Raw genomic sequence first — 23296 nt, forward strand, 5'->3', positions numbered from 1 at the left:
AGAGGGATAGACAGAGTTGACGTGGATAAGCTTTTTCCATTGAGAGTTGGGAAGATTCAAACAAGAGGACATGATTTGAGAATTAAGGGACAGAAGTTTAGGGGTAACATGAGGGGGAACTTCTTTACTCAGAGAGTGGTAGCTGTGTGGAATGAGCTTCCAGTGGAAGTGGTGGAGGCAGGTTCGATTTTATTATTTAAAAATAAATTGGATAGGTATATGGACGGGAAAGGAATGGAGGGTTATGGTCTGAGTGCGGGTAGATGGGACTAGGGGAGAATAAGTGTTCGGCACGGACTAGAAGGGCCGAGATGGCCTGTTTCCGTGCTGTAATTGTTATATTGTTAGCTATATTTAAGAGGGAGTTAGATGTGGCCCTTATGGCTAAAGGGATCAGGGGGTATGGAGAGAAGGCAGGTACGGGATACTGAGTTGGATGATCAGCCATGATCATATTGAATGGCGGTGCAGGCTCAAAGGGCCGAATAGCCTACTCCTGCACCTAATTTCTATGTTTCTATGGTTAAAATGATAGCCTGGAATGTAATATCAGTGATGAGGTCAGCTCCTCATAGGTCTATTCCCTAAAATTCACAGAATAAGATACCATTGGACATCACTGTGATCTTCCCGTTCCTGCATCATTACAGTTTGCCTAAGGAATTAATATCTAAAATACAGGGCTTTGTGACTTGACCATTTTGTTGCAATGCCATTCAAAAAGCATCATAAGTATGGAGTTTCTCACCTGCCCACAGTTAGGGATGGAGTTAGGGGTGGCACAGTGGCACAGCTTTTAGAGCCACTGCCTTACAGTGCCAGAAACCCAGTGTCAATCCTGACCTCGGCTGCTATCTGCATGGAGATGGCACGTTCTCCCTGTGGCTGTGTGCCCGCATGGATTTCCTCCGGATGCTCCGTTTCCTACCCCTCCCCCCCCCCCCCCCCCCCCACCATCCCAAATACATGCGGGTTGATAGGTTAATTGGCTGCTGTAAATTTCCTCCTGGTAGAATTTGAAGGGGAATTGTTAAAAAATATGGAGAGAATAAAGTTGGATTAGATTAGTGTACGATTAGTGCAAGTGGGGGTGGGAGATTGCTAACTTCACGTGGCCCGCTCTGTTTCGACAAATGCAATCAACCTGGCGCGCATAATCAAATAAGATCAAATAGGACAAGTTGTCCTACAACTTTAGGCTGTGCAAGAAGAAGAAGAAATGCATGTGGATGGTTAATGGTCAGCATGGGCTCGGTGAGCTAAATGACCTACTTCCATGCTGTATCTCTCTTTCTATTGAGTTGGAGACCCAAGTGACTTCATATGAAGCAAGAAAACAACTTCTGGAGGAGCCCAGCAAATCAAGCAGCATTCGTGGTGGGAAAATGATGGTTAATGCTTTGGGTTGACTCCCTGTATCAGGATTGGGTTAAGCCAAGTACCAAGGAAGGACAGGTAGACAAAAGTGCTGGAGAAACTCAGCGGGTGCAGCAGCTTCTATGGAGCGAAGGAAAGGAAGGATTCCTTCGCTCCATAGATGCTGCTGCACCCGCTGAGTTTCTCCAGCACTTTTGTCTACCTTCGATTTTCCAGCATCTGCAGTTCCTTCTTAAATACCAAGGAAGGACAGGTGGCTGTGGTATTGAATTATTGCACTTATATGAAGACTGTCCCATTTCCTCCAGATGCTGCCTGACTCGCTGAGTTCCTCCAGTAATTTGTGTTTTACTCCAGTCACTGGGGCTAGATGTTCCATATGTGGACTACATTTTAATTTTTTAATTTTTTTAATTTTTATTAGAAGCAGTGTACAAAAGTATAAACCACGGCATATGACATAATACATTTATTGTACAGCTTCAATTTTAATTTTTAGCTTAAGATGAAAAAGAAGAAGAGAGAAAAAGCAAGAGAGAGAGAAAGTGAAAGAGAAAGTGAATGTGCAAGAATAGAACCCCTAGACTACCACATTGGTGTAGCTGAAGAGTAAGTAAAGGAAATAAGAAAAACGTAAAGAAATAAAAAGACAAAAACAGGAAGAAAAACAAAAAGTGATGATATACCTGCTTCATATCTCTCCCCACCCATCACCCAACCCGTAATTCGATTTAATTCCAAAGTGTGTTACACCATACTATCCTTGTAATAAATCAATGAATGATGTCCATGTCTTCGAAAATTGCTCTGGTTTTTCTGCTAAGACAAGTCTCATATTTGTGGACTACATTTCGTGAACTCATCAGTTATATGACAAGGTCCACTCTGTGGTGGTGCCACCAACATATGGCGGGCATCACCCAACACTCACCACCCACCACCTTGCCAGCCCCATCAAGAGATGCCCAACATGCTCATGCTTAAAAGGCACAACCTTTTCACTTCAACCATTTCACTCTCTCTTGCCCTTAGGTGAAGCAAGGAGCAGAGGACGTAAACTAGGTTCAAGGTGAAGGGGAAAAGATTTAACAGGAATCTGAGGGATAACTTTTTCCACACATAGGGTGGTGAGTGTATGGAACAAGCTGCCAGAGGAGATGGCTGAGGCAGGGACTATCCCAACATTTAAGAAACAGTTAGATAGGTACATGAATAAGACAGGTTTGGAGGGATATGGTCCAAATGTGGGCAGAGAAACATAGAAAATAGGTGCAGGAGTAGGCCATTTGGCCCTTCGAGCCTGCACCGCCATTCAATATGATCATGGCTGATCATCCAACTCAGTATCCTGTACCTGCCTTCTCTCCATACCCCCTGATCCCTTTAGCCACAAGGGCCACATCTAACTCCCTCTTAGATATAGCCAATGAACTGGCCTCGACTACCTTCTGTGGCAGAGAATTCCAGAGATTCACCACTGCGTGAAAAATGTTTTTATCATCTCGGTCCTAAAAGATTTCCCTCTTATCCTTAAACTGTGACCCCTTGTTCTGGACTTCCCCAACATCGGGAACAATCTTCCTGCATCTAGCCTGTCCAACCCCTTAAGAATTTTGTAAGTTTCTATAAGATCCCCCCTCAATCTTCTAAATTCTAGCGAGTACAAGCCGAGTCTATCCAGTCTTTCTTCATATGAAAGTCCTGCCATCCCAGGCAGGTGGGACAAGTGTAGATGGAACATGTTGGCCAGTGTGGGCAAGTAGGGCTGAAGGGCCGGTTTCCACACTGTACCACTGTATCTAACTGACAAATGAACAGGTTTTGCTACCAATTTTACTCAGTCTGAAGAAGGGTCTCAACCCGTAACGTGGGGTGGGAGATTGCAACCTTCACTTGGTCCGCCCTGTTTCAACGAATGCAATCAACCTGGTGCGCACAATCAAGTAAGATCAAATAGAACAAGTTGTCCTACAACTTTAGGCTGTGCACGCCATACGCAAGATATGATCATGGCTGATCATCCAACTCAGTATCCCGTACCTGCCTTCTCTCCATACCCCCTGATCCCTTTAGCCACAAGGGCCACATCTAACTCCCTCTTAAATATAGCCAATGAACTGGCCTCGACTACCCTCTGTGGCAGAGAGTTCCAGAAATTCACCACTCTCTGTGTGAAAAAAGTTCTTCTCATCTCGGTTTTAAAGGATTTCCCCCTTATCCTTAAGCTGTGACCCCTTGTCCTGGACTTCCCCAACATCGGGAGCAATCTTCCTGCATCTAGCCTGTCCAACCCCTTAAGAATTTTATAAGTTTCTATAAGATCCCCTCTCAATCTCCTAAATTCTAGAGAGTATAAACCAAGTCTATCCAGTCTTTCTTCATAAGACAATCCTGACATCCCAGGAATCAGTCTGGTGAACCTTCTCTGCACTCCCTCTATGGCAATAATGTCCTTCCTCAGATTTGGTGACCAAAACTGTACGCAATACTCCCCAGGTGTGGTCTCACCAAGACCCTGTACAACTGCAGTAGAACCTCCCTGCTCCTATACTCAAATCCTTTTGCTATGAAAGCTAACATACCATTCGCTTTCTTCACTGCCTGCTGCACCTGCATGCCTACTTTCAATGACTGGTGTACCATGACACCCAGGTCTCGCTGCATCTCCCCTTTTCCTAGTCGGCCACCATTTAGATAATAGTCTGCTTTCCTGTTTTTGCCACCAAAATGGATAACCTCACATTTATCCACATTATACTGCATCTGCCAAACATTTGCCCACTCACCCAGCCTATCCAAGTCACCTTGCAGTCTCCTAGCATCCTCCTCACAGCTAACACTGCCCCCCAGCTCAGTGTCATCTGCAAACTTGGAGACATTGCCTTCAATTCCCTCATCCAGATCATTAATATATATTGTAAATAGCTGGGGTCCCAGCACTGAGCCTTGTGGTACCCCACTAGTCACTGCCTGCCATTGTGAAAAGGACCCGTTTACTCCTACTCTTTGCTTCCTGTTTGCCAGCCAGTTCTCTATCCACATCAATACTGAACCCCCAATGCCGTGTGCTTTATTCATTGTGATCATGGCTGATCGTCCCCAATCAATAACCCATGCCTGCCTTCTCCCCATATCCCTTGACTCGACTAGCCCCTAGAGCTCTATCAAACTCTCTCTTAAATCCATCCAGTGACCTGGCCTCCACAGCCCTCTATGGCAGGGAATTCCATAAATTCACAACTCTCTGGGTGAAAACATTTTTTCTCACCTCAGTCTTAAATGACCTCCCCTTTATTCTAAGAGAATCACATTTTTTCCCGAAGCCAATTAACCTACTAACCTGCACGTCTTTGGAGCGTGGGAGGAAACTGGAGCACCCGGAGAAATCCCACGCGGTCACGGGGAGAAGATACAAATTCCGTACAGACAGCACCCTGTAGTCAGGATCGCCCCCAGTTCTCTGGTGCTGTAAGGCAGCACCACTGTGCCACCACATGTTGCTTGGCCCCACCAAGTTACTCCAGCACTTTGTGTCCTTTTTTCTAAAACAATTGAAATTGTTATCCTTACCTGGAGCGGATGTCAATAAATTTTCGAACGGAGCTAACAAACAACTATTCTGTAAAGGATACAGCATAACCAACGTACTTCCATGCATATGGCAACATTGGTATGTAAATTCCAAAGGCAACAATTGCCAGGTAGATATAGAGCACCCAGGCAATTAACTGGAAGGAATGGAGAGGTAAGGTCCAACCGTTGACTCGTGAACGTGCTGGAGGTGTAACTAGATCATTCCTGCTGTTCTCCCGTTCAGGTCCAGTTTTGCGTAATCTCCGATCATAACAATTCATCTGAGGAAAGGAAAAAAATAAAATAAAACCAATTAGTTTTGCCCCACCTCTACTTAACATAGAAACATAGAAAATAGGTGCAGGAGTAGGCCATTCGGCCCTTCGAGCCTGCACCGCCATTCAATATGATCATGGCTGATCATCCAACTCAGTATCCTGTACCTGCCTTCTCTCCATACCCCCTGATCCCTTTAGCCACAAGGGCCACATCTAACTCCCTCTTAAATATAGCCAGTGAACTGGCCTCAACTACCTTCTGTGGCAGAGAATTCCAGAGATTCACCACTCTCTGTGTGAAAAATGTTTTCCTCATCTCGGTCCTAAATGATTTCCCCCTTATCCTTAAACTGTGACCCCTTGTTCTGGACTTCCCCAACAACGGGAACAATCTTCCTGCCTCTAGCCTGCCCAACCCCTTAAGAATTTTGTGCGTTTCTATAAGATCCCCCCTCAATCTTCTAAATTTTAACGAGTACAAGCCGAGTCTATCCAGTCTTTCTTCATATGAAAGTCCTGACATCCCAGGAATCAGCCTGGTTGATAAAAGATAAACAGAATTTGATAAACAGTGGTACTTCTCTTGTACGTTCCCCCTGTGACTGTGTGGGTTTTCCGCGCCGACCCTTGTCGCTCCACCGCCCACCGGCAGCCCCGGAATGGTCGCCCCACCCGGGTTCCAGCCTCAGCTCCTGGCCCACAGTCTCCACCCACGCTGCAGACTCCTATGAATATTGTATACACAAAGTATTGTATATGGTTGAAGTTCCCCACCCTAAGCATTCAAGTAGGGATACCAGGGTAGACAAAAATGCTGGAGAAACTCAGCGGGTGCAGCAGCATCTATGGAGCGAAGGAAATAGGCAACGTTTCGGGCCGAAACCCTTCTTCAGACTGAGAAGAAAAGAAAAAGGAAGAGGAGGAGCCCGAGGGCTGAGGGAAAGCTGAGAAGGGGAGGAGACAGCAAGGGCTACCGGAAATTGGAGTATTCAATGTTTATGCCGCTAGGGTGCAGACTCCCCAAGCGGAATATGAGGTGCTGTTCCTCCAGTTTCCGGTGGTGCTCACTCTGGCCATGGAGGAGGCCCAGGACAGAGAGGTCGGATTCGGAATGGGAGGGGGAGTTGAAGTGCTGAGCCACCGGGAGGTCAGGTTGGTTAAGGCGGACCGAGCGGAGGTGTTCGGCGAAACGATCGCCAAGCCTGCGGTTGGTCTCACCTCAGCCCTCGGGCTCCTCCTCTTCCTTTTTCCTCCCCCCCCCCCCACCCTCCATCAGTCTGAAGAAGAGTTTCGGCCCGAAACGTTGCATATTTCCTTCGCTCCATAGATGCTGCTGCACCCGCTGAGTTTCTCCAGCATTTTTGTCTACCTTCGATTTTCCAGCATCTGCATTTCCTTTTTAAACAAGTAGGGATACCATCTGCTATCCTGGGCTTGTTATTTTTTAGGTGCAAGACGGTCTTTCAGTATACTCCTCAATGAAATATGCCACCAATGTTGTCTGTGCAAATTCCACTGGAAGAATAAGTAAACCTATGTTCGCATATTTTCCCAGGCGCATACCACCAGCTTTGATGCCCTAATTAAATGTCCATTGGACAGACTCGAGGCTCACGTGCCTGGCATCCGATATTCACAGCTCTCTAAACAAATCTGTCACAGGAAGAGATCACCAGGCAGATTGAGGGAGAGATTCAAGGATGTTGTTAAAGGTGTCAGGGGTTATGGGGAGAAGGCTGGAGAATGGGGTTGAGTGGGAAAGATAGATCAGCCATGATAGGATGGTGGAGTCGACATGATGGACAGAAATGGCCTATTTCTGCTACTGCAACTTATGAATGTTCTCAAAGCCTCGTGGCAGGAATGCAACTTTCCTGCCGACATCATCCACGGCCCTCAATTGCTCAACGTCGCAGTAGTTGAGATAGCTTCAACAAACATCATCAGAAACGTCCAGGCATCAGAAACATACAAAAGTCCACTATAGAGTTCATGTTCACATGTTATCGGAGTAGAATTAGACCATTCGGCCCATCGAGTCCACTCCGCCATTCAATCATGGCTGATCTCATTTTCCTGCCTTCTCCCATAACCCTTGACACCCGCTCTAATCAAGAATTTGATAAAACAGTGGTAGAACCTTATCACCTCACAAATGACCCACTGGCCTGTCGCATCAACCATCTCCACCCGCATCTGACATCATACACATGGTTCTCACAATGGCCTCCCGAGGGAACATCCTTAATTCCAAGGGACCGCTGAAGACGTAGACAACTATTCGTACGCCCTCAATGCGCCTGCGGACCGACAGGCCGTTGGTGCGCGGAATTTTCGGATAGTGCAGGATTTTCGGAGCCCCGCGCGATGCCGGGACTTGCCCCGCACAACTCCATACGCCTTCGCGGTTCGAAGTGGGACCGGCCCCGAGCAGCCGTACGCCTCAAGCGACCACGTTTGGTCGCGCTAGACGCATGCAATCGCATGCTGGTGGGACAGGCCCTTAACACTCCTGAGGACTGGTGGCGGCACGGTGGCGCAGTGATAGAGTTGCTGCCTTACAGCACCAGAGTCCCGGGTTCAATCCTGAGTACGGGTGCTTGTCTGTATGGAGTTTGTACGTTCACCCGGTGACCTGCATGAGTTTTATCCGGGATCTCTGGTTTACTCCCATGCTCCAAAGACGCACAGGTTTGTATGCTAATTGGCTTGGTATAATTGTAAATTGTCCCTAGTGCGTGTGTGTGTGTAGGATAGAGTAAGTGTGCGGGGATCATTGGTCGGCACAGACTTGATGGGCTGAATCGCTTGTTTCCACGTTGTATCTCTAAACTAAACTATGATTTAGACCATTTCTAGTGGAGGGGGATAGGACCACCGATAGTCATACAGGTTGTACCTGAACAGAAATGGGCTAGTGTCTTTGTGAGGAAGTTTATTGTTATTGCATGGGTAGGTTTCGGTTACTTTGGTAGTGGGGTGGGGAGCGAACCTGAAGGAAAAAAAGGTAATAGAATCTATTATTGATAGAGCAAGGATGGACACAAAATGCTGGAGTAACTCAGCGGGACATGCAGTATTTCTGGGGAGAAGTAATGGGTTACCCATTCCTTTTCTCCAGAGATGCTGCCTGGCCCGCTGAGTTACTCCAGCATTTTGTGTCTATCTTCGATTTAAACCAGCATCGGCAGTTCTTTCCTACACATCGAGCAAAGAGACAGGTCCCTCTGCTCAGTGCACCACTATCAAGCACTCATTTACATTAATCTTATTCATTCCCACTATGTTCCCACAAGATTGTTAAGGGCTTGGACACGCTAGAGGCAGGAAACATGTTCCCGATGTTGGGGGAGTCCAGAACCAGGGGCCACAGTTTAAGAATAAGGAGTAAGCCATTTAGAATGGAGACGAGGAAAGACTTTTTCTCACAGAGAGTGGTGAGTCTGTGGAATTCTCTGCCTCAGAGGGCGGTGGAGGCAGGTTCTCTGGATGCTTTCAAGAGAGAGCTAGATAGGGCTCTTAAAAATAGCAGAGTCAGGGGATATGGGGAGAAGGCAGGAACGGGGTACTGATTGGGGATGATCAGCCATGATCACATTGAATGGTGGTGCTGACTCGAAGGGCCGAATGGCCTACTCCTGCACCTGTTGTCTATTGTCCCCAGCTAACCTAACAGCTAACGTATCAGAACATATGGAGGAAACCCAGGTACTCACTGAGAGAACATGTAAATAAATACATGCACACATAAACAATACCCAAGGTCAGGTTTGAATCTAGATTAGTAGAACGTTGATGCAGCAGCCCTATTAGCTATGTCACAGTGCAGGGCAGTAACAGGGACAACAATACCCAGGTGTACTGGGTGTGAGGAGGGACCTCCTTGAGAAGTCTGCAAGCTTACAGGTGCACCAGCAAATAGGGTCAGTGTAAGGAAAAACTATGGGACCAAATGAAATGCAAACCTGCAAAGAGAAATGGGGAAGAGAGTTCATACCAGATAAGTCAGCATAAGGATTTTACAGGGGTCAGTGAAAGTGGAAACTAAATGTGGTTTCCTGAGCATGTATGTGAACGTGCAGAGTACAGTAAATAATACTGGTGAACTGGAGGCGCGGAAGGCCATGTGATATGGTGGCGGTACTAATACAACTCAACATAGAGGAAGGAGAGAGCATTAAATATTTCTGGTGTTGCCAGAGGATTGAGAGCAGCAATTGTTACTTTCTTGTTTTCAAAAAAAGAAAAGATGCGCTCAGAGATAGACACATTCTTGATTAGAACAGGTGTCAAGGGCTATGAGAAGAAGGCAGGAAAATGGCATTAGGAGGCAGAGATCAGCCATGATTGAATGGTGGTGTAGACTTGATGGGCTGAATGGCCAAATTCTACTCCTATAACTTGTGAACAGCAACTAGTCAGTTTAATCATAGTGGCGGGAAATATGTGTGTGTGTGTGTGTGTGTGTGTGTGTGTGTGTGTGTGTGTGTGTGTGTGTGTGTGTGTGTGTATACACACACACACACACACACACACACACACACACACACACACACACACACACACACACACACACACACATATATATGTAATCATTTAATAAATTGTGGGGATACAGCAATGGAAACAGGCCCCTCGGCCCACTGAGTCGGCACCATCCAACAAGCATTCATACGCTAGTCCTATCCTACACACTAGAAGCAATTTACAGAGGCCAATTAACCTACAAACCTGCACATCTTTGGAATTTGGGAGGAAACTGGTGCACCCAGAGAAAACTCACTCGGTCACAGGGAGAATGTACGAACTCCGTACAGACACCACCTGTAGTCAGGGTCGAACCTGGGTATCTGCCGCTGTAAGGCAGCAGCTCTATCGCAACGCCACTGTGCTGCCATCAATATGAAACATACACTTACCTTCTACAAAGAGGTATGGCAGTGAGAATGATTTCTATATTAGGTATAATTAGATATTAGATATAATTTATTGCCACACAGCCAGGCTGGTGGAAATTTGGGTTGTCTGCAGCGATACAATAATAAAGAACACACAACCACAATAAAACTGTAACACAAACATCCACCACAGCATTCATCACTGTGGTGGAAGGCACAAAATTTGGCTCAAATAGGTCATGTGGTCAGACATAGTCACATCACATGCCTAGCTGATATTAAGCGCCATGTGTAGAAGGTTTCTTGCTGTTTGAGTTAGTATAAACACTCCTGTGCCCAGTAACTGGCATTGCATGTTGAACTTACCAGAACCTCAGTACCAGCAATCTCAAACCAAATTACAGCTGTCACCTTTACAAAACAGGAAACATCAAACAATTTGCATAGAGCACAAATACTACAAAACCACAGTAGTATAATGAACAAATAATCTGTTACAGAGATTTTGAAAAAACGAATTAATTAATGGCCAGGGAATTTGATAACTCCTCGTCTACATAAATGGCCACAGTAGACTTTACATCTACTGCAGGCAAGATGGTTGAATATCTTATCTGAAAGACAGTGAGATGATGCACTGCAATGTCAGTATGGATTGTGTTCAGATCACCCAAAATAGGGCTTGAATCTTTGGCCCATAACTCAGAAATAAAATAGTTACCAAACAAACTATATTTCCGATTATGTTCCTTAAAAATATTTTTAAGGAACATAATCGGGGAACAAGTTTGGTACTTTGGCCTCAGGTTCCAGACATCACTCTAAAAAGTGCACTAATTGTAACAAAAAGGCAATTTATTTTACACTCCAAAATACAGAGGAGTATGCCAGAAGCAGAAGCAAGCAGACTTAAAAATAAGGGCATGCCTTTCACATGTAACTGCAAAATACAGGACTATGTGCATCCTCAGTGGAAAAAAAAGTATGCAAAGGACAAAACTTCAGATCTCACTGAAGTACTGCTGTTCCACCACATCTAGTCACAAATGATGGACAATTGAACTGATAATGGGAGTAGGAGGTTCAAATAATATCCCTTTTAGTTTAGTATGTTATTGTCACGTGTACCGAGGTACAGTCTAAAGCTTTTTGTTGCGTGCTATCCAGTCAGCAAAAAGACTATACATGATTACAATCAAGCCTTCCACAGTAAACCGATACAGGACAAAGGGAACAACGTTTGGTGCAAAATAAATCCAGTAAAGTCTGATTAAAGATAGTCCAAGGGTCTCCAATGAGGTAGATGGTAGGACTTCCATATGAAGGAAGACTCGGCTTGTACACGCTAGAATTTAGAAGATTGAGGGGGGATCTTATAGAAACTTACAAAATTCTTAAGGGGTTGGACAGGCTAGATGCAGGAAGATTATTCCCGATGTTGGGGAAGTCCAGAACTAGGGGTCACAATTTAAGGATAAGAGGGAAGTATTTTAGGACCGAGATGAGAAAAACATTTTTCACACAGAGAGTGGAGAATCTGTGGAATTCTCTGCCACAGAAGGTAGTTGAGGCCAGTTCATTGGCTATATTAAGAGGGAGTTAGATGTGGCCCTTGTGGCTAAAGTGATCAGGGGGTATGGAGAGAAGGCAGGGATGGGATACCGAGTTGGATGATCAGCCATGATCATATTGAATGGCGGTGCAGGCTCGAAGGGCTGAATGGCCTACTCCGGCACCTATTTTCTATGTTTTCTATGTTTCTATGTCATGACTGCTGTATAATTGGCGATAGGATGGTTTAGTAGCCTGATAACAGCGGGGAAGAAACTGTCCCTGAATCTGGAGGCATGCATCCACAAATCGTCAAAGGTATAACTCTGTACCTGACAGCTAAAGAAAAGGCTGAAGCTGGAAATGCCACATAGATACGATTTATACATCTTGGTTTCGTCCTGAGATTTAATCATCATAGAAGCCAACCTTCAGCTAAATGTGATTCACTCTGAGTGAGATCAAGAACTGACGTGGTTAAGAGACTCAGGGTTGGATAAGATGGCACAGACACAGAGAATTCTTCAAGAAGACGAAAGCCTTTATTTGCAAACATCGGCTGGAACATTCAGAGATGACACCACCTCTAATTGGTGTTCTCTGATTGCTCATCGATTTACAGAAACAGGCTGCTTTTTATTACAGTTTCACAGCCATATCTTTTCTACCTTATCTTGCATGCTGTACTACTCTCGCATCAATTTATCTTTGATTCTAATATTCTCTGTCTCACCACCATTAACTTCCGACCTTGTTTCAGTCTAATTAAAATTTACATTTCCCCTCATATCTCTTCCTCATTTGCCAGCCTTAAATTCCAACTGTTACTCTAATCTCCCAGCCATGTCTACTTAGCCACTCATATATTCTAGCTACAGCCAAGGTGATACATACCATATTATAATGTTATATACCAATTTATAAGTTGAGTACAAAGATACAAATGGATTTATTAAGAATACAAAGATGCAAAAGTAAAAATAAGTAACTTGTTTAGTGTATTGTTTACTAGGTAAATTATTTAATTGTGCTGCTAAATGGCTAACAATCACGTGAGGCTAAGTAAAATAAGCTGAAGGTACACAAAATTGCTGGAGAAACTCAGCGGGTGCAGCAGCATCTATGGAGCGAAGGAAATAGGCGACGTTTTGGGCCGAAACCCTTCTTCAGACTGATGGGGGGGAGAAGGAATGAAAAAAGGGAGGAGGAGGAGCCCGAGGGTGGGGGGATGGGAGGAGACAGCTCGAGGGTTAAGGAAGGGGAGGAGACAGCAAGGGCTAGCAAAACTGGGAGAATTCAACGTTCATGCCATCCGGACGCAAGCAACCCAGGCGGAATATGAGGTGCTGTTCCTCCAATTTCTGGTGTTGCTCACTCTGGCAATGGAGGAGACCCAGGACAGAGAGGTCGGATTGGGAATAGGAGGGGAATTGGATTGGGAATGCTAGCCCTTGCTGTCTCCTCCCCTCCCTTAACCCTCGAGCTGTCTCCTCCCATCCCCCCGCCCTCGGGCTCCTCCTCCTCGCTTTTTCCTTCCTTCTCCCCCCCATCAGTCTGAAGAAGGGTTTCGGCCCGAAACGTCGCCTATTTCCTTCGCTCCATAGATGCTGCTGCACCCGCTGAGTTTCTCCAGCATTTTTGTGTACCTTCGATCTTCCAGCATCTGCAGTTCCTTCTTGAACACATAAAATAAGCTGATGTCTGATTGCGTAAAATAGCTGACATCTGCTGCTGCTATGATAAATGTTTTAATTAAGTGCTGCTATGTATTCTTCTATATAACTTCCTTAGAACCAGCTGAGAACAATCGATATAGCAAAGGACGCATCGTCCCAGCTATATTACTGACATCATACTTCTTGTGGCGTATTTGCAGTATTTTGTAATAGTTTCTCGAGAAATGCCGAATATCCTCAGTCTCCTGAGGAAGTAGAGCCACTGGTGTGGTGTGCCTTTAGTGATACAGTGCAGTGCAGAAACAGGCCCTTCAGCCCACCGAGTCCGCATCAACCAGCATTCACCCCAGACCCCAATCTACACACGCTAGGAACAATTTTACAACTTACCAAAGCCAATTAACCAACAAACATGAAGGTAGACACAAAATGCTGGAGAAACTCAGCGGGACAGGCAGCATCTCTGGAGAGAAGGAATGGGTGACGAATTTGCCCAGATCCTGAAAAATATTTTTAAAAATATCTTGTAGCTCAGACTGACAGTCTCGACCTGAAACATCACCCATTCCTTCTCTCCAGAGATGCTGCCTGTCCCGCTGAGTTTCTCCAGCATTTTGTGTCCATCTTCGGTGTAAACCAGCATCTGCAGTTCCTCCCTACAACCTACAATCCTGTGTGTCTTTGGAACGTTGGAACATCCGGTTAAAACCCATGCGGTCACAGGGAGAAATTACAAACTCAGTACAGGCAGCACACGTAGTCAGGATCGAACCTGTGCCTCTGCTACTGCAAGGCTGCGACTCTCCCACTGCGCCACCGTACCTCCTTGGGTGTCAACCTCCAGAACTCCATGAACTTTAATTATTACCAACTCTCTGTCATGGGTCGGCCAAGAAGCCATTGTCCTACGGTTGCCATTGATCAGAAAGTCAATCGGACCAGTCACACAAATACAGTGGCAACAAAATCAGCTCGGAGGCTGCGAATCCTGTGGGTTAGTGTCCACTTCCCTGAAACCCTTTCCAACATCGACAAAGCACAAGTCAGTTATGTGATGCAATACTCTCCACTTGCCTGCAGGAGTGCAGTGCCCAGAATACACGAGGAGGTTGACAACATTCACGACTATGCATTCCATTCTACATCCTGAGCATCGATTCCCTCCGCAACAGGTGCATTATGACTGAAATACATACCATCCATAAAATGCATTGGAGTTGCTTGCCCAAGCTACTCTGACTATATCTCCCAAAACCATGACCTCTACCCAGGGCCGGCCTTAATCCGATTTGACCGATTGCCCCCAATTGGGCCCCGCGCCTAATGGAGGCCCCGCATTAATGTTCCGTATTTCGTACGGAAATACGAATTCTCTTTGTTAAATAAAGATTTTTTTTTAATTTGCCATCCGGATTTTTTTTTTAAACGAACATGTATAACAACCGCTGCACGGCCATCAGACACAAACAATTTGTTAACTAGTACTGTTAGCACTTCTTAACATGAAGTAGTTAACAAGTAGTTATACAATGTCATCAATGCATCCATCCACATTCCTCAGTAAATGTAATTGTGTTTTGAATGAGTATTAATGACGCCGTGTTCCTTTGAATAAAATTCACGCGCCGTCAATAATACTTGTTGAAAACACAATTACATTTACTGAGGAATGTAGATCGATGACACATTGAGAATTTCATTAAACTCACCATCATGAGTGAGGGTCCCGGACCGTGAGAAGGGGCTTCTTCCTGGTGTGCAGGTTAGTCATTCACCTACCGACCCACGTTGTGTCTCTCTGTGTTTTGCTCTCTCCCTCCCTCCCTCTCTCTCTCACGCTCTCTCTCCCGCTCCCCATCTCGTCTCTCTCTAGTTCTCTCAATCTGTTGCCTCAGCATTCCCGGAATCATTGATGTTTAGCGGTAGACAAAAATGCTGGAGAAACCCAGCGGGTGAGACAGCCGCCTTCACCGCTGAGTTCCTCCAGCACTCTGTGTTTTTTGTTTGGCTCTGAAGATGAAGGTGGCTCAGCGGGACGGGCAGCGGCTCTGGGGAGAGGGTTGCGTTTCTGGTCGAGACCCTTCTTCAGACAATCACAAGTACTCTCACCGACGAGAGTTCAATTCAGTCTGAAGAAGGGTCTTCTCTCCAGAGTCGCTGCGCTGCCTGGCCTGCTGAGTTACTCCAGCTTTATGTCTATCTTCAATTTCAGAGAAATACAATTTCTCGCGGGGGGCTTATAACGTCTCTAAAACCCTCTGGGACCCTCTGAACACCTCTAAACCCCCTCTATTCCCCCCTATTTCCCTTTACAACACTTTTGAACACTTCTAAACGCATCTGAACCCATCTGAAGCCCTCTAAACATCTCTAAACCGTTTAAACCCCTCTAACCTAGGAGGCTACAAGGTGACTTGGATAGGCTGGGTGAGTGGGCAAATGCATGGCAGATGCAGTATAATGTGGATAAATGTGAGGTTACCCACTTTGGTGGCAAAAACAGGAAAGTAGACTATTATCTGAATGGTGGCCGATTAGGAAAAGGGGGAGATGCAACGAGACCTGGGTGTCATGGAACACCAGTCATTGAAAGTAGGCATGCAGGTGCAGCAGGCCGTGAAGAAGGCGAATGGTATGTTAGCATTCATAGCAAAAGGATTTGAGTATAGGAGCAGGGAGGTTCTACTGCAGTTGTACAGGGTCTTGGTGAGACCACACTTGGAGTACTGCGTACAGTTTTGGGCTCCTAATCTGAGGAAGGACATTCTTGCCATAGAGGGAGTACAGAGAAGGTTCACCAGACTGATTCCTGGGATGTCAGGACTTTCATATGAAGAAAGACTGGATAGGCTCGGCTTGACTCGCTAAAATTTAGTAGATTGAGGGGGTATCTTATAGAAACTTACAAAATTCTTAAGGAGTTGGACAGGCTAGATGCAGGAAGATTGTTCCCGATGTTGGGGAAGTCCAGAACAAGGGGTCACAGTTTAAGGATAAAGGGGAAATCTTTTAGGACTGAGATGAGAAAAACATTTTTTACACAGAGAGTGGTGAATCTCTGGAATTCTCTGCCACAGAATGTAGTTGAGGCCAGTTCATTGGCTATATTTAAGAGGGAGTTAGATGTGGCCCTTGTGGCTAAAGGAATCAGGGGGTATGGAGAGAAGGCAGGTACAGGATACTGAGTTGGATGATCAGCCATGATCATATTGAATGGCTGTGCAAGCTCAAAGGGCCGAATGGCCTACTCCTGCACCTTGTTTCTATGTTTCTATGACTGCGTCCAACTGCTGTCTGGTTCGTTGATCGGTTTGCTAGATATGAACTGTTTTGGGAGAGAAAAATGTTCACGGCAGACCAAACGTGTTAAACAGAAATTGGTCAGATATTGAGCTTTACACAGTGAGAAATCATGTGAAATAATCACTGAATTTAATTTTAAATGAATGTACCTGCATGTTATACTGTTTAGTTTGGAGATACAACCAGATAGTCCACTTAGTTCGCACCGACCAGTGATTTTTGTTACAGATTTGACAATTTTATTTGGCGGCCAATCAATCGCTGTCTCTAAGGGGGTTGCATCCAATCACCAACCAGCTTGCTTTAAAATACCCATCGAATCAACAAATAGGTCTCCTCCCGTCCAATCAGCCGCTGTCTCCAGCTAGGGTAAAGGTTGGAAGCCAGCGGAGCTACTGACAGTCAAATGGGAGGGAGCAGGAGAGATTCACACAGTGTATAATCCATAGCACCCAGTGTACAATTTCATAATGTATACTAAATAACTGGGCTGACACACCTTGGCTGGGAATCTGGGGCCCACCAAAATTGTTCCCAATTGGGCCCCGCACATCCTAAGGCCGGCCCTGCCTCCACCCTAAAGAGGACATGAAAAGCAGGCGCATGTGATAACCAGGGCTGCAGGCTCCCCTTACAATAGACAATAGATAATAGGTGCAGGAGTAGACCATTCGGCCCTTCGAGCCAGCACCGCCATTCAATGTGATCATGGCTGATCATCCCCAATCAGTATCCCGTTCCTGTCTTCTCCCCCATATCCCCTGACTCTGCTATCTTTAAGAGCCCTATCTAGCTCTCTCTTGAAAGTATCCAGAGAACCGGCCTCCACCACCATCTGAGGTAGAGAATTCCACAGACTCACAACTCTCTGTGAGAAAAAGTGTTTCCTCGTCTCCGTTCTAAATGGCTTACCCCTTATTCTTAAACTGTGGCCCCTGGTTCTGGACTCCCCCAACAATGGGAACATGTTTCCTGCCTCTAGCGTATCCATCTTTTACCATCTTTTCTTGCAAATATATTGTTGCTATTTATCATTGCTATGGCTATCTCCCCTACAGTATTGTGTAGGCACCTTCACCAGAAGGTACTCTTGCAGTTCAAGATAGCAGCTCAAGGGCAACTAGGATAGGCAATAGATGCTGACCTTGTTAGCAAAGCCCAGATCCTGAAACATATGTTAAACAAAATCTTGTCATTTAGTTTAGAGATACAGTCCGGAAACAGGCCCTTCGGCCCACCGCGTCCGTGCCGACCAGTGATCCCCGCACATTATGGGTAGACCATTTAGAACGGAGATGAGGAAAAATCTTTTTCACCCAGAGAGTTGTGAAATTGTGGAATTCTCTGCCTCGGAAGGCAGTGGAGGCCCATTCTCTGGATGCTTTCAAGTGAGAGTTAGATAGAGCTCACAATGATAGCGGAGTCAGGGGATATGGTGAGAAGGCAGGAACGGGGTACTGAATGTGGATGATCAGCCATGATCATATTAAATGGCTCGAAGGCCGAATGGCCTACTCCTGCACCTATTGTCTATTAACACAAGCCTACACACACAAGGGACAATTTACACTTATACCAAGTATACAGACCCAAGTCAATTAACTTACAAACCTGTACGTCTTTGGAATGTGAGAGGAAACCAAAGATCTCTGAGAAAACCCACGTGGTCACGGGGAGAACTTACAAACGCCATACAGACAGCACCCGTAGTCGGGATCAAACTGCAAGCGCTGTAAGGCAGCAACTCTACCGCTGCCCACCATGACACCTCATTTGTATTTAGATATTTTAAATGTTCAGAAGCAAAAAATATAAAAGCCATTGTACACTGATCCACCGAGAGACATTTGTACTGCCAGGTAACAAAATGTGGAGAACAGATCAAGGGAAATCACAAGAGCCTCATCTCCTGCCTGCTGCCAGACACCGGGTACCGGGGAAAAGCATGGAGAGTGTCGACAATGGTGGCGGACGCTGGATAAAGGGTCGGAAAGAAGCACCGGGGATCTTATCTCCCGGCTCTCAATGTTGGCTGCAGGAGTTGCCCCTGGGGCATGATGACTGAAGGTGGCCAGGCGAGGAGAGAGAGGACGGTTTGCGGGCCAAGCTGATCATGGTGCCAGCTGCAGGAGGGACCTTAAAATGGTGCCAAAATCTGGCCACTATTGCCTATGGACTCATAGTGATTGTAGCAATAATCTTACTGATCTGTATGTAAAAAAGGAATTTCACTGTATCTTGGTACACGTGATAATAAAGAAGCATTGAACTAAACCATTGAAATGGTCCTTGCTTTTGCTTCTGAACCATAAGAAACAGAATTGTGCACAGGCTATGTACGTCAAGTCAAGTGAGTTTATTGTCATGTGTCCCTGATAGGACAATGAAATTCTTGCTTTGCTTCAGCACAACAGAACATAGTAGGCATTGACTACAAAACACATGAATAAATAAACTGACAAAGTGCAAATAACACATAATGGGTTATTAATATTCAGAGTTTTGTTCGAGCCAGGTTTAATAGCCTGATGGCTGTGGGGAAGTAGCTATTCCTGAACCTGGTTGTTGCAGTCTTCAGGCTCCTGTACCTTCTACCTGAAAGTAGCAGGGAGATGGTTGCATGAACCTTAAATTTGTCATCAAAACAGGAAGCCACTTGGGTTAAACATTATGCCCATAAAGTTAAAGAATCAGCATCAACAGATTTATAACCATAGAGACACCAGAGAATGCAAACGCTGGAATCTGGAGAAGAAAGACACAGCTGGAGGAACTCCACAAATTGTTTTTATTTGCTTAATAGTTCAAACATATTGCACTAACATTCTGGTTAATTACTCAACAGAATTTGATTTGTATTTCTGAAGCATTAGTTCAATTCAGCACTTATTCCCTTTGTTATTATTAACCTTCAAATGTTAAATGGTCAGCTCGATATAGATTACAAGACCTACACCAAACCAAACCAATTAGGAGCAGACGAGCGCATTCGATCCAATTTGTGATCCCAGCTACAAAGACAGATGTGTACAGCAATTCGTTCTTCCCACGCACAATTAAAGCATGGAATAATCTCCACCCAACTATAGTTACCCAACCAGATGCAACTAAATTTAAAGTAGCACTTTCTTCCCAATAACACTTTCTGGCTTAAGCCCTCCCTCCACCACCTCCAGTTTAAATTCCATTTGGAATATTTTGGAGGACCAAGAAACCAAGAAACCTAGATTCACACTGAACCCAAATCAAAAGTATTCAATTTCCATTCTAATTTGGCATTGTTGGGACTATATTTTGATTTTGCAATGACACTTTGTTGGGTTTGATGGTTCTTGATGTGGTGCCAATCAGTACATTCTGTTTCTCCACACATCAGGAACACCTCCCGTCTCCCTCCCAATGTAGTATGTGTTAACATCAACCAGCTTAGATCTTCACAGCTGCAGATTGTCAGAAGCCTGTCACAAAATGTTTGTGGTAGTTTGTTGCTATTGTGAGTGAAGTGTCATGATCAAAAGACACGAAGACAAGCCAAATAAATCACAACTCAAATTTGAAGAATAACATGCCAGATATGAGGTTGTAATGGATTGATCAGAAGCAGAATCCTGGGGGTTGCAGATTATGAATTTGTCCCTAGGGCAACACAGCGCACTGCTATTAACAGCCCACAGCACCCGAGACCCCGGTTCAGTTCTGACCTCGGGTGCCATCTGCATGGAATCGAAACATTCTCCTTGGAGATCAGTGGGGGGCGCTGCAAGACGGCTGCCCTGCCAGCAGTGTGTTAGTTATTTCTGCTTTTTTGGGGTTTATTAGTGTGTCCAAATGTTTGTTTTAGTGTCTCTGTGTCTTGTGTGGGGGGTGGTGAGAGGGAGGAAAAGGGGTTAACCGCTTTCGGTTGCCTCCTCCACAGAGAGGCGACTTTTTCAATGTCGCCTCCCTCGCGGCCTAACACCATTGGATTGCAGCAGCCTTTCCCGGAGTCGGGCGCGGAGTTTCAGCAGCGGGCGCAGCGTGGACTTTTCATCGAGGAGCGGGCGAGCCCTTGCCGCGGTCGCCAAAGATGTGTGGGTTCAATACTATTTATTGATTGGGGATGATCAGCCATGATCACAATGAATGGCGGTGCTGGCTCAAAGGGCCGAATGGCCACCTCATGCACCTATTTTTATGGTTGCTAGGGTAATTGGCCACTTAAATTGCCGTTTTACTATCGCAACGTTTAAGAAACATTTAGACAGGTAGAAAAATCGGGCAGGTTTAGAGGGATATGGTCCAAATGCAGGCAGGCGAGTAGATTGTAGAAACTAGTGTAGATTGCTCATGTTGGCTGGTGTGGACAAGATGGACCGAAGAGCCCGTTTCCATGCTGTAAGACTCGATGACTCTACAACTCTCTGAGTGTGTGGGAGAGTTGTAGAATCTGGGGAAGATCAAGATAATGTGTGGAGAATGAAATGGGATAAACTTCAGTTTGGTTAATGACCAGTGTAGACTCGGGCTGAAGACCTAGTTTGTGCTGTATTTGTCAAAGATTCAACTGCAACAATAAGAACACCTCATATGAACATCACTAATTTGAGGAAGGACATCCTTGTGATTGAAGCAGTGCAGCGTAGGTTCACGAGATTGATCCCTGGGATGGCGGGACTGTCATATGCGGAAAGATTTAAAACACTAGGCTTGTATTCACTGGAGTTTAGAAGGATGAGGGGTGATCTTATAGAAACATATAAAATTATAAAAGGACTGGACAAGCTAGATGCAGGAAATGTTTTCCCAGTGTTGGGCGAGTCCAGAACCAGGGGCCACAGTCTTAGAATAAAGGGGAGGCCATTTTAGACTGAGATGAAAAAAATACTTTTTCACCCAGAGAGTTGTGAATTTATGGAATTTCCTGCCACAGAGGGCAGTGGAGGCCAAGTCACTGGATGGATTTAAGAGAGAGTTAGATAGAGCTTTAGGGGCTAGTGGAGTCAAGGGATATGGGGAGAAGGCAGGCACGGGTTATTGATAGGGGACGATCAGCCATGATCACAATGAATGGCGGTGCTCGCTCGAAGGGCCGAATGGCCTCCTCCTGCACCTATTTTCTATGTTTCTATGTTTCTAATAAATATCTGTAAAATTAACAGCCAGTTAATGTTTTAAAGTTATGTGAACGACACCAACAACTCCAATCAAAGACCTTTCATCAATCAGGTCTGATGAAGGGTCTCGACCCGAGACGTTACCTATTCCTTTTCTCCAGAGATGCTCCCTGACCTGCTGATTTACTACAGTATTTTGTGTCTATCTAGCTCTTATGAAAGGTCGAGCCAATGTAGGCTCTAGAGGGTAGAAGCTATTTATATAGTGCCTACATTTGATCTTGGTTCCAAAAGTACATAACTAACTAACTTTCCTCATTTGAGTAATAGTTGTCACAATGCAAAACATGTGGTTGCAACTCTACATGAACCTCAATCAATGAAAATAACCCTGGCCCAGTAACTTATTACAGTGAAGTTGATTATTGCCCAGGTCATCCGTTTGCCTCAGCAAATTATTCCCATGAAATCTTTTATATCCATCTTGTCTTGTTCTCGCCTTATTCAGAAATGCATTTGCAAACAGTGCAGCACCTCCCTCAGTAACGCAGTGTTTGTGCCAGCTTCATTGTTCAGGTTTCTGCAATAGATCTTGATCGTAGGCTTCTGACTATGAAGCAAGAGCAGCCTTCAAGATGTGGTCATCTCAAATAAATAAATTACAGAACTCAGAGGCTTATCGGTTGATTATAGGAGCGGCAATTATGAGACACGGGACGGGGGATGGGGACGGGGAGGGGGAAGGTGTGAGAATGGGGCAGAATTGGAAGAACACAGTAGTTCTTGGATTGTGAGTACACAATATATAGTGGTCATGAGCAAGGTGGTGCCTTAAGGCCAATTATGGTGACATTGCAAATGCAAAGGGAAACTCCCACAATTGAAACAAAACCACACAGGGATCATTCACCTTAACTCCAACTTCCTGCCTTACCCCAACTCTATAGGGAGTCATTTTACAGCTTTATAGGACTTTGGTTTGGTGGCATTTGGAGTATTGTGTGCAGTTCAGGTCACCCATTACACAAAGGATGTGTAGGCTTTGGAGTAGGTGCAGAAGATGATTAGAGGGTAATAGCTATAAGGACGGGTTGGACAAACTTGGATTCTTTTCTCAGGAATGTTGGAGGTTGAGATAGAAGACTTGATGGAAGTAAATAAAATGATCCGATGCATCGAAGACATGGCCAAAGTTTGAGTGAGTGCGTCAGCAAGAACTATGTACGTAGGCATCTCTGTCTGCTGCGGTTTGATGAATAAAGCTGAGGTGACCACTGTTCTCAAGATTGAATAGTTTCCCTTGTGAACAGCAAGGTGCAACATTGTGGTGAGAAAGATTGAAACGCTAGACTTGCGATAACCCCACAGCCTGGCCTGACACCAGTCTGCACAGCGATTGTCTGCACAGAGAACTTCACCAGCAAAGATCATGGCTTGTGGAGAACATAGAAGGGCGATGGACTTGAGAGAAACCAAATTGAAGACAAGGACTCTTCTGATTGGCATGGTACAATGTTTTGTAAATTCAATAAAAGGGACACGTATTG

The 23296-nt window shown here is 45.2% G+C and overlaps 1 protein-coding gene across 3 annotated transcripts in view; it reads right to left on the reverse strand.

Moving 5' to 3' along the window:
• The window catches only part of LOC116969812 (probable palmitoyltransferase ZDHHC11), a 138535-nt gene that overhangs the window by 43445 nt on the left and 71794 nt on the right, over positions 1 to 23296 (reverse strand). For 2 of the 3 annotated variants that reach the window (XM_033016602.1, XM_033016595.1), the window contains exon 2: positions 5010 to 5231. In XM_033016602.1, the coding sequence (XP_032872493.1) occupies positions 5010 to 5231 (222 nt within the window). Of the gene's footprint in view, positions 1 to 5009; positions 5232 to 7368; positions 7460 to 23296 lie in introns of those variants that run through there. The other variant, XM_033016608.1, reaches the window with a different exon arrangement.

Source organism: Amblyraja radiata, chromosome 2, assembly GCF_010909765.2.
Source record: "Amblyraja radiata isolate CabotCenter1 chromosome 2, sAmbRad1.1.pri, whole genome shotgun sequence".
Classification (NCBI taxonomy): Eukaryota; Metazoa; Chordata; class Chondrichthyes; order Rajiformes; family Rajidae; genus Amblyraja; species Amblyraja radiata.